Below are 12,907 nucleotides of genomic sequence, written 5' to 3' on the forward strand. Positions count from 1 at the left end.
TATTTCCCAGGATTGATTATCAAAGACAATTTGTTTGAAATGTCTGAAATATGTGGAAGACATTATCTCGGAATCCCCATTAGGGTACCATGATCAAATTGAACTACCGAAACCAAAAAAGCCGACCAAAACGAATGTGATTGGTTGTGAGAGATTGTGATCCTGATTTTGATTGGCTAAAAACACAGTTGGGCCTACCTCTTCCAGTTCAAGTCTGAAATTTGAAATCGACTCTACTATCCGACAGGGATTTTCTCCGACATTCCCCCATTCTTCTAAAATTGGATTCATTCTGATAGCTATATCAGCATGCAACTAAAAATATAATTCTGGATGTAGCAACGAAAGAGACACAGCTATAAAGCTTCTGTCTATGTTTAATACTGTCCCATGAATTAAAGATGTTCGCAAAAATTGACAGACATCCCCCAAATGCGACATTCGAAAAAGCTGTATTGGCAGATAAGTGATTGCAATGGTTTAGTGCAGCCTGGGTCCTAGCTCTATCGAGAGACCCACCGGTATCAACTTTAATCGTTCCCAGGTCAGTCGGCAGTAACATTAACGATACGAGCCAATGATTAACAACCGAGGAGTCTCGGGCGACGTGCCGCGGAGAGCGCGTCAGCATCACGGTGCAAACCCCCCATCACTGCGGTTAATAAAACACTAGGGTGGTTCCTCTGATCTAGTCTATATCTCCACGCGGTAACACTACATTATTATTCAACCCCTAATTGCTACTGTTTGTTATGAGTAATGCGGAGTCTGCGAGCCACGGGGATCCAGGGTTGCTCATAACGGAGGAGGAAGAAAGTAACTGTGCGTCTCAGCGCCAATATTTGACGAATCAAAATGAACTCAGACTCAAATTAGCGGGAAGTCAGCGAAGCGTGTACCGTGTATTTCTGACCGACAGACTGACAACTACATGCATATAGCTGAAGGCTACACACAATGCTAGTGTATAAATTATCCACCAGACAGTGGTATACAGTCTTGCTCTAAAATAATTCAAGTAAAAAGTAGATTAATATTTTTAGCAACAACATTGATCACCAGCTGACAGTTTTTGATCGGTATTTTGTATTTGTTACATGTACTTCAAATTGTTCGGCTTTAGTTTCTCGGTGCAACATATTCTGTTTTACTAAATATTAGTAGCGAGATGCAGCGCTTCGCGCGGCACCCACTAGCTGGGTGGAGTCATATACGTTGACTTCAATTTGCATGTTGACCCCAAGTGGGCGTGGTAAACATTGGTGAAGCAATTTTGCCACATTTTTCATCACCAACGTTATGTTTTAATAGGGAAAATGTTGTAATATTTGACTATTAAAAGACTGATAAAGAAACAGATTTGTAAACAAAAACCCCAAAAAACAAAATCATTTTTAAGAGCAAACCGTGACTTCAGATTACAGTTAAATCGGAGCATAGGACTAACATAATACTGGTTACCTCTCGATTAACCTTTGCATTTTGCCTATGAAAACACAACGTGACACGCAGACAGACAGACAGACATCGAACAGACAGACAGACAGCCAGTGAAGGCCAGGATGATTGCATATTAATAATCGAATATTTGCTTTGAAGTTGCAGCTTCTAGTGCGGGATATTCACCCAGCTCAGCTTTTTTCCACGGTTTGCGTGCCTCAGAGGGGAAATGTACATTATGACTATCTCATCAGATATCTCTTGAGATAATGATCGAATTCCTTTAACGATCGGGCTCTCCGTCTGCAATGGATTCCGCAAACAAATTTTGACTCGCGGGCATATATTATACAAAATAACACGACATCCAAATAATAATGGTGGTACTATGTACCCGATGTTTCTGTGTGGTTTTCAGGCAAACCGTTTTACCTGTGCTAAAGGCACATTTGATCATATGTATTTATCCAAAAATCTACCGAATTATCATCAAAAAAACTTGCTTGGATGAAAGATCGTACTGGGACTAAACACTCCGTGAAATTATTCTGTCTGGCTTGTTGGCATTTAGAAGAAATAAAGAAAATGTAGGTAACTTTCCAACGATAAGTCAAGTGACTGATATTTTTTGGAAATAAAGAGTGTCATCGACGAAATCGTGTTTCGTGATCAAACGGTTGTGCAACTGTTTACTGTAAAAGTGCAATATCCACTGAGCTGAAAGTTCAGTAGGTTTTGGACACGTTTCTTTGAATTTTGAACAGCGCGCGGAAAGCAAATGATCCTATAATGCCCTTCATTTCACATGAAAACTCCTTGTAACGAGTTCGTAAAACAATCTGTCTTGTACAAGAAAGCAATGGGACCTATAGAAATTGCCTCTGGCTTGATCGAACGGAACTCAATGTAAACTGACTGTGTTTCGTCAAACAAATTCAAATCAATGTCAATTTGATAAAGCAGTGCAGAGCAGTGCAGAGAATTCAGCAAGTATATAACCAATATCTTAACATATCTGAATACAGACCAATCGTTAAGAGTATGTTTATTCGATGGATATCGATTCGAGAGCGGAAGTTACATCTGATCAGTAAACATCAACAGACGTCTCTCTCGCTACTCTGGGTGATAAATAGTAATATAACCCAGGGAAAATCAATTTACTTTCTTTATTTAAATGTTTTAAAGTTATCCCAGACAAATTCTCAAAATTTCGCCCTTGCACACTTGCATATTAAAAACGATATAGAGTTAGAATTTAGTTCATAATAATAAAGTAATCTACTTTTGTACAATTTTGGTAAATAATAATGCGGTGCTTAATAGCGCTTTATACCAAAGGTCTCAAAGCGCTTCACAATTATTATCCCTGTTCATCAGGCTCCAGATCAGCGCATTCTGGTGTCTGCCTTCACAGGTACCCATTTATACTCATAGGTGGAGAAAGGTGCAATGTAGTAAAGTGTCTTGCCTAAGAACACAAGCACCATGTTCCCCGTCTTGGGTTCGAACCCACATACCACGGCGCGTGAGTCGAACACCGTAACAATTGGACCACAGCGCTCCAAAAGCGAAGAATCGTGTTGCCTTAACAAATAATTAAACAACACAGACAAAGAATCGAACGACTACAACTTACATTTCTGAAATTCTTGATTATTGCGATGCAAAATGAACAATTGCAGTTGTTGTTGAGATTTTGGTAGTGGTTGAGAAAAAGTGGTACTGATGTTCAGCGTGCCCCGTGCGAATTACACTGTGTTAGTAAACATACATTCACATGCTGACCTTTAAACCAACTTGTTTACGGCCATGTGGTGTATATTTGCCTTCAAAATCAATGCATCTGATGACATGACATCGATCAGATACGTCGTAGGCATATCTGATCAATTTACTTCAATACTGCCATAAACAAAATGATCTACGTAACGAAGGAATATGCGTATCTTTTAGGCACTAGGGAATCTCTATTTGTTTGGTTTGATAAATCATCAGATTATCAGTAATATTTAGTTGAGTCAAACGTCAACACGAAGGTGATTTTTTTCAGGAAAATTCAATTGAATATGATTTGTCATAGTTCAAGTGAATTATATATTTATATACACATTTGAAAGAATATTAAATGAAGGTGAGTCATTTCAAAAAGTTCAGGAGAGCATTTTACATGCACATATTCGAAGTGTGTTGGATCACAGATATCTATGCATTAGAGGGAATATACAACATTTGCAAACGTTAAAAAAATAAAACTGTCAAATTATTATGAAATATCTTACTAGACTGTTAATGAATAACAATGTAAAGTGTCCTGTAAATTCATGGCACCTTGTGTGCTGATATTTTAAAGAAAATTTGTGTTTTAATTTCTATTTTTGTATCAATTTCCAACGCTGGTCGGCAAACCAGCGTTGGAATTTTTTTTTTTCAAATACTGCCCCCAATTTACCATATTTAGTTTGTCCACATTATGTGCAATCGATTACACACCTATGAACAGGTACAAGCCAGCCAGACTGGTTCCCTGACCTCACAATTCCCAGACGTCTATAAATTGCTCTGTTTCATCTTAAGTGGGGTCAGGGAACCAGACTACAGGGACATAATTGTTTTTCTTTGTTTTTTTTTCAGCATCTACGAAGTTAACAAAATCTTCAAACAACTAGTGCAACAATATTTGCTATAATATACTAACCCCCAAAATCCATCCATTTCTGAACATTACAGCAAAGCAAATGTTGTAAATTGCCTTTAACGGTGAGACACATGTTTAGCTGAAGCTTTTTCGTGGAATTTTTTTTCTCAATATATCTCGAAATAAAAGAACAGTGTGTGCTTTTGGCGTACCAGCATAATTACATGTACGTGTCCGGCATTGAAATCGCAAGGCTAATAACTGGCTTTCTACCGTTTAAGACCCGTTGGCAATGACCATAAAAAGTTATTTTGTTTGTCATCACAATTCCCCCGTCGGTTGTGTGTTGTCATAGGCTACCGGTCTCACATCCTATGTTTGTTTTGATATGAATTAAAATCACTCCACGGATTTGAAGGTACGAATGATTTGCTGAGTGAGAAGTTTTGGAGAATCGAGTGATTCGAGGTGCGGTGGACGGGCAACACTGTCATTTACTTTGAATATAATTGAATAAGCATAAGGTCAAATTAGGTTTTGCCCTTCACCGACGTATAAACACTGTATACTCAGTGTGTTACCTGCCGAGTGAAAGTTGGAAAAAATCACTCGGGTGGGACTCGAACCCACGACCTCCTGCTTTCTAGTGCAGATGTCTTACCACTCGAGCACCGAGCTAACGGGCAAAACCTAATTTGATTTACATCACCCCGACGCAAAAAAAGTCCATCTTATAAAACATAAGGTCATTACTATAGCATGAATTATATAAAATGTTTCGCATATGACGCTGCAACATGAGATACATCCGTTCCATTCCCGGTTCCAAGTTGGGATTCCGATTAGGGGTTGTCAAATGATTGTGTCCCTTTTTGTGCACCTCCACAGTTTGTCTGCCGGTAGCTGGAGATTCCAGTCAGCTCATTGGTCCCCAGTTCGTCGCTGTTCCCCCTCCCCGTGTCGACTTTGCCCATAACGGAGGCGCACAGCTGGTGTGCTCGGCCTACGGGGAACCAGCGCCCACTATCCAATGGGTTCTAGCGGCCGACGACAGCCCGGTGGAGGAGGTCGCGGGCCTGCGCCTCGTGACCGAGAATGGCACCTTGATTTTTCCGCCCTTCGCGCCTGAGGATTACGTCAGCGCCGTGCACGAGGCGACCTACAGGTGCATCGCCAGGAATCGTGTAGGCGCCATAAGGAGCCCAAACATACAGGTGAACGCAGGTAAGTCACGTGCAGCACAGTAGTTTTAAAGGTTTTGACGAATTGTTGGCACCTTGGTCACTGACATGTTTAATAATGTATTATGTAAAGGAACTCTTTGTTGAAAAAAAATGGTCATTGCCACCACTAAATTTCACGTGACAAGCTTTAACTAAGGCTGTGCTCGGTACTAGCCCAAACTTCTGCGCAAGTAGGCCAGGCTGTATAGGTTAATTTGGTGATTAATCAAAATTATCTACACGGAGAAACACAAAATATTTTGAGGTTTGTTTGTTGTGTAAGCGGGAGAGGACAGCTTACTTTGGCTCCGGAAACCCATTTTCACAAATTATAATACTAAAGCCCATTGTTATGCAAGCTTTAGAAATTAAAAGAACATTAGTATAATAGGTTCAGGATGAACATAATGATCTGCATTGTGGCGGCGTTACTTTGATGACAATGATAGCGGCTTTCGCTGATAATTACAAGGTCTTCAAAACAAGCGACAGACAACCTTCATTACTGGCTCCATACATGCAATCAACACGAACACTTGTTTTTGCCTCACTCAGATAATATTAATCATCCTTGCAAGCTACAATTTAATAACGGCTCTTTGTTTGGGGGGCTGAGTGTACTAAACAAAGGGAAAGCAGCTGACTGGGGCAAAAGCGGTAGCATGCAAGCGGTTCCCTGGCCACGTGCCAGTACCTTTCCGCGGTTACTCTCTCTTTCTCTACTGTCATTTCTTTTAATTAAACTTTTTCCGTATCGAGGTACCTAGCTCCTGTCGTATCGAATGTTTTGCTACAGCTAGGTACCGTGTGGAATGTCAACGGGCAGCCCTCCGTTGAACATTGGGGCAATGTCGGTTCACGCCTGACGTACGACTTCGATTCTAGCTTTTGGCTACAGTCTACACAGACATGGAAACCTTTTCCCAACAAGCTTTTGACTTCACAAACAAGGAAACCTTTTCCCAACAAGCTTTTGACTTCACAAACATGGAAACCTTTTCTCAACAAGCTTTTGACTTCAAAAACATGGAAACCTTTTCCCAACAAGCTTTTGACTTGACAAACATGGAAACTTTTTCCCAACAAGCTTTTGGCTTCACAAACATGGAAACCTTTTCAAAACAAACTTTTGACTTAACAAACATGGAGACCTTTTCCCAACATGCTTTTGTTTCAACCAAAATGTTTTCAATGCCCCATTCTACTATTTCTGATTAATGCACTGTTGCCATCAAACTCTGTTTTGCAAGCACCACTGAACATGAGACAATCGTCGAGAAAACACTGCATGCGAAAACATCTTTCCCGGGCTGTTATGTGAACTACCCCAGGGGACAGATTGAAGATTGTACATGTCTGCTTGAATAACAAAAAATACACCAAATATATAGGTTTTTCTGTGGAGTTCTTATGGAAGGTTTCGGGACATCGCGGATGAGAACTAAGGAAACATGAGATTTAAGGGACGATTTGTATAGTGAAGTCGGCGATAACAGTATTTTTGCGATGTTGCACTATGCATTAAGGAATACCTATGTGCGTTTGTGTGTTTCTGAAAAAAATACTTACCCTTTCCGCAATGTATTAGTCAACATTGCTCAATTTACTTTCGTTTGTTAATAACCAATCTATATTTAAATTTATAAGAACTAAACTTTCGACTCAACAACAATGGGCCTTATGCACAAGTTGGCCATTTTTGTCATGTTCCCTGAATGTATTTCATAAATTGTGAACTATTGAATGAGTTGGTGCCAGACTATTTATTCACTATAGCCTCACTTCTTTCTTTTTTTATGTGGTTTAAAACATTAGAGTATGTTTAATCACAAATTTTCAATTCTTCATCAGAGCACGCTGGTATAAATTTGTAACGTCATTGCTTTCATTTCTCTACACAAATTCCAAAAATGAAGATTTTACCTCGCTCTCAATCCAATATGGCCGACTCGTGAATAAGGCCCATTTCAAACTTGAAAATAAATAAAAGACCTCAGCATTATCAATGATATTTGTTGTGTAATATTAATATGAGCAATACCAACTCTAGCCACTGCTGAACCTGTATTTTTTTTTCACGGGGCTGGACTGAGCTTAATTTACTCCCTGCTGAGAAAGCGGGATCGATATGCCGAGCAATGCGAAGCCAGTCTCCCGGAAGAAATTAGCGGAATAGCGAAAACATTTTCCACACTTAATTACTATTTTGGCGGTCATTAATTTACCATCGGGGAGCTGAATCCCCCCTCCCCCCAAAAAAACAAAATGCCGGCAATGATTGGCGAGTATTTCTCTCACTGCGAAGGCATGATTCACGTCATGGACCCGCCAAAACTGCTGAGAATAGTATGGGAATATTTCGCGCGATAGCAGACGGACGGGCCATTGGATGAAACAAAATACTACAGAAGTCTAGGCTATATTTTACTTAAATTACTTCATTGTACTACGGATCGAATTTTGCACTGTCACTAGACAGGTATATTTTCATGGTCCTGCTGCATTATATTTCCAGTTGAATTGCGGTCAGGACCATATACATGTTAAAAGCATTTGATAATACTCTTTCAAGGTAATGGAAGTAATTGCATGTACATCTGCGCGGATAGAAAAACAATTTAAAAACAAAAACAAAATGTAAAACAAAATTCGAACATTGTCAAGACAGTAAACGGGAAACAGTCTGAACATTTATGTGCATATGAAAAGGGACTTTCTAATTAAAAAAAAAAGTCCTGGCGATTGCTCGATTAACGCTCGAACTTTACTGTAGTTAACGTAAAACATGTGAAAAATATTAGGGCAAAATACGGTAGCACTGCGTGCGGCAAGTCAAAAAAAAAGTTTATTATGTGTTTCGGGCTTGAATGTTTTCCTGTTTGTCACGTCAAAATCGAAGTTTGTTTTAATTAATATTCTAATCAAACAGTTAAGACGGCCTATGATGTTGCGATCTTAACCACATCTTCTTCAGAGACAAAAGACAGTGGTACAAGAAACAAGTATGAGGGGGACACACAAGCATGCAGGGTTGGAACATACAGGGTGAGTCAAAAAAACGAAACCCAAATGTCGGGACCATTGTTTTAGTGAAGTTCTCATATGTAGCACTTTCAAAATCTAGGATATAAAAGCCCAATTCATAAGCTCTCTTTTAGCACAAGTATTATTCAAATCACTCGTGTACTTTTCACGTTACGGAGTTTTAAACACAACCGCCATTTTAAGGTTCTGTCCACGGATAACAAAACAGTTGTGTTCTTTCAGAGAAAACGAAAACAAATCACATAAGGATGTGCGTGAATTCTTCTGCTGAAAGAACACACACCTTTTTTGTGATCTGCGGACAGAACTTTAAAACGGTGGTTGTGTTTAAAATTCCGTAACTTCAAAAGTACATGAGCGATTTGAATGATTCTTGTACTAAAAGAAAGCTTATGAATTGGGCTTTCATATCCTAGATTTTGAAAGTGCTACATGCAGAATTTCACTAAAACAATGGGCCCGACATTTGGGTTTCGTTTTTTTTACTCGCCCTGTAGAGCAAGGAATTGCTCTATGGTTGGAAGGAGAAACACATAAGAGGGATTGACTAAATTAATATTATGTTAGAAAGAGAAGCAACGACTGGTTGCATTTGTGTTAAAAACGACTCATTTGTGAACTCAACATGAGATTGGTTTGAGTGACCGGGCTGATGTACAGCCACAGTCATCAGTAAATCGGGATTATTGAAGAGACGGGCAGCTCAAGGCTCATCAGGGGACCCATGTCTCACCAAGTGAAGCTAATTGAATAAACGTTTACTGCCTCGCTTCACTGAGCATTCTCAGTCTCCTCGGACAGGGGCACATCACAGACTGCTCGTCGACGGACTCCAATATATTTTGGAATATTGCGATATTGCGAGAATAAAATTTCATATTCTACCTTTATGTTGTTCCCATCATAAACGACAGTTTATTTATTTATTTTACAGCATTTGGCAGGAATAGCCACGATTGTTTAGGTTTTTTTTTTTTTTTTTTTTTTTTTAAACTTATTTCCAGTGGGGTCCCTTGGTGGAGAAAGGAAAGGACAGTTTCAGTGGTGGGAGGAATTCCCGAAAATTAAAAGCAGTTTTAGAGAAAACCCACAGAACCCATATTTGGCACCGGTCAGATTCTAGGTCACAGCGGTGGAAGGCGAGGAAGGAAGCGCCACGCCAATCAGATACCTGAATGTATTTAGTATAACAATGTTCGTAAAGTGACGTGTTAAGACCTTGTTGGAACAAAATAAAACTTTACTCCGTTTGGCCTCATTCAACCACCTTCTGTCCACTAGTGGAGATTATCAAGTTGGATTTATCGTAGATGAAGGTGTGTTATGGGAACGAACGCGGTGCTTGTGTTCTTGGGCAAGACACAGTACTGTAATTGCGTCTCTCCACCCAGGAGTATAAATGGGTGCCTGTGAAGGTAGAGACCAGATTGCACTGATCCCGAGCTGCTACAGCAAAAAAAATGGTCTCATGACCTGATGAACAGGGGTTGTGAAGCGCTTTCAGACCTTTGTAAAGCGCACTATAATCACCACATTATCATTATTATATATTACTATTAAAGGTATAAGCTGACTTATAATTAATCAGAAAAATGTAGATTCAGTCATGACTGTTTTTGGAGGGAGGCATTCTGTAGCATTGGATTGCTCGTGATCGCAGAGCAGAATGTAGCACTTTTCTTGTGTAAATACAATTAAGTAATGGTATTTAAAGAGGAGATGCATTGCCTACTTTGATAATTTTAAAACAAAATGTGAGAACAACTTTTTATGCCCTTCTTCCGCTGAGATCCACAGTGGTAAAAAGGTCTTCTGTATTTGAATATTATTATTCACAAGTGAGGCCATTAAGAAAAGAAGTCTATTAAAATGGCGGAGGGCAGTGTAGAAATAATTCCTGAGAAGTTGTATGGTCATAGATGTTTTATAGGATGCTGTGCTGGTGAGATATTGTTGTAGTTGGAGCGATGAGCGATACATAACTTATCGATCGACCTTAGTCAGGCTCCGCTTGCGTCATTATGAGTGCGACCGGCACCTCAACCAAAAAATCGACCAGTCCCGCCGAGTACATCCAATTAGCCCGCACCAGGTGCGGCCCCACGCGCATGCGCCCTGTCGCTCGTGACGTCACGTCCTCGTCCCAGTTTAATTAATCAAACCCCCGGCTCGGCACCGTTGCGGCCCCCGAATCAACCCGGCTCGTCCAATTAATAATCAGCAACAATAATCCCCCTGCGAGGGTTCCTATATAATAAAAGCAGCCCCATCTCGCTACACGGTGTAATCATAATTTACAGACTGTGTTATTACTAATACATGCGGCGGGAAGTTGCGATCGTCTCCCCGATTAAAATTAAAAGGCATTCCCGGAGCTTTCCAGCCGGCCGCGAGACTCTTTTTTTGTCGGTATACAAGGTCGTTTCAATCGGCACGTAAAACAAGCGTTACCGAGTTTCCTTTTGATTGGTATCGCGAGGCAACATTTGCATATAGACTACTCACCCGGGCCCCGCGAGCTCCTGATGAACAGTTCGCATGTATTAATATACAAATGTGTATATTCCGACTCTGGGAGCTCAGCCCAGGCCGTGAAAAATTCGCGTGGATGGGAGGTGTCATTAATACGGGGCTTCTACGATTTCATAGGCTTGGCCCCCGAGGGGCTATTACAGGACAGATTAGCGACGGCCAACGATGAGGTCTGGACGCGGCGGAGGGCTCGATCTTGTTTGATTAGAATTTGATACATCTTCGCGTGTCAACCCTGGCAAGATATATAAACCAAGCTGGTCGCGGTTTCAGGATATAGGGAAAAAATCATGGTTTATTAAGTCCTACTTTTTGAGCAACACACTGAAATACGATCAGTATGCGTTTGCCAGACTTATTTTGCCTCTGGATTACTATCGCAAGACTTTATGGTTTTAAGGTTTAAAGGCTTCATTTTCGGGACCTCAATTCAGTTCCGGGTCTTTTTTTTTTAAACGCGTCTAGGCGTTTTGCTGTCAGCTAGTCGGGTTATGTCTAAGGTAATTATGACTAACCTAAATGTCATAAGATGTGCTTTGTGTTCTAGTTGTATTTAGTTGGAAGATGGCATCGCCTGCAAGTATATTTGAGATAAAAACAAACAACGTTTGGCACAGAATTGAAGTTTATTTTGGAGTCATATTACGACTCGGTGCCAGCGGGCATGTTTCCACTCCGTCAACTCCATCCACTAGTGGTATACGATTGGTACATAGACTGCAGGGGCGCGTGAAGATTGAGATTGAGACAGATCGCTGATAACAATTGCAGAGGTATCTGAAAATGCGAAGCCGAAGTTTTATAGGAACAGAAAACTCAGCTCTCAAGTCTGTGGCCAAGAACCCATGTCCAACGTATAGGTCGCGCATTAAACAGGCGGTTATCAAAATGTTGTTGAATGGCAGTTTCATGTATCGGCATGTGTGTGTGTGTTTGTGCTGGTCCCAGAGGGCCATCCCATAATCCTCTTCGTATCAGACTGACTGTTTCAACCACTGACTTGCTTTGCAAACATCAAACAACAAAAAACTACAACCCGAGTGAAAGTTAGGGGGAAAAATGAGTATACAGTGTTTATACGTCGGTGAAGGGCAAAACCTAATTTGATTTACGTAACCCTGACGCAAAATTCCACCTTATGAATAGTTTATGCGGTACCCGCTGCAATGTACATTAGATTCGAACCAGCCAACCAATCCCGTTAGCTCGGTGGTCGAGTGGTAAGACGTCTGCACTAGAAAGCAGGAGGTCGTGAGTTGGAGTCCCACCCGAGTGATATTTTCCAACTTTCACTCGTGAGGTAACACACTGAGTATACAGTGTTTATACGTCGGTGAAGGGCAAAACCTAATTTGATATACATTACCCCGACGCAAAATTTCACCTTATGAATAATGTCAAAGTCTGTTACTAACTAACTAACGAATTAACTAACTAACGTACGGACTAACGGGGAGACACGATGATTTGTTGAGCTGCTATTCCGCAGCTAAAAATTCTGGTGCAGCAGTTGGTCGTTTTACTTTCTAAATGCAAAGTGACATCTAAAACAAAGGTAGAAATGCATTTTGAACCCACTCGCACCTTTTAGATATTTTCAATTAAGTCCGGCCTACAAGAATAAACGAACCAAAGACATTCTCAGTATGACTCCAGTGAGAAGGTTCCACCGCGGAAGACCAATGAAAGTACTACCCAGCGATCCGTGTTTAACACCCTCGACGGGTAGGCCTGTGCGTGCTAGGCTGGCATCGGAAATCGAAGACTAGACCGTAAAGGCGCAGTGGGCGTGCCGCGCTCGGCGCGACCACAGATCGATGGCAAACCCCTCTTGACATCTAGAGCCCATGCACGGTAGATGAAGGGCCTGAGGGCATGGAAGTTGTGACCCCTAAGCACCGTATGACATCTGCAGTCGATATTATCCCAGTTGTTCGCAGGTCGTTCTCGGTCAAGTTAGCAGGGTTTTTTTCCCGATCGGAGCGGGGAATTCCAGGTGTTGGTTCAGTAAAAGCCGATTTCCACCTGA

The 12,907-nt window shown here is 40.9% G+C and overlaps 1 protein-coding gene across 2 annotated transcripts in view; it reads left to right on the plus strand.

The window, feature by feature from the left end:
- The window catches only part of LOC119735698 (Down syndrome cell adhesion molecule homolog), a 75,850-nt gene that overhangs the window by 13,617 nt on the left and 49,326 nt on the right, over positions 1 to 12,907 (plus strand). For both annotated transcript variants that reach the window (XM_038209553.1, XM_038209554.1), the window contains exon 2: positions 4,967 to 5,302. In XM_038209553.1, coding sequence (XP_038065481.1) covers positions 4,967 to 5,302 — 336 coding nt within the window. The remainder of the gene's footprint in view (positions 1 to 4,966; positions 5,303 to 12,907) is intronic.

The sequence above is a fragment of the Patiria miniata genome, unplaced genomic scaffold (assembly GCF_015706575.1).
Source record: "Patiria miniata isolate m_02_andy unplaced genomic scaffold, ASM1570657v1 HiC_scaffold_29, whole genome shotgun sequence".
NCBI classification, from domain to species: Eukaryota; Metazoa; Echinodermata; class Asteroidea; order Valvatida; family Asterinidae; genus Patiria; species Patiria miniata.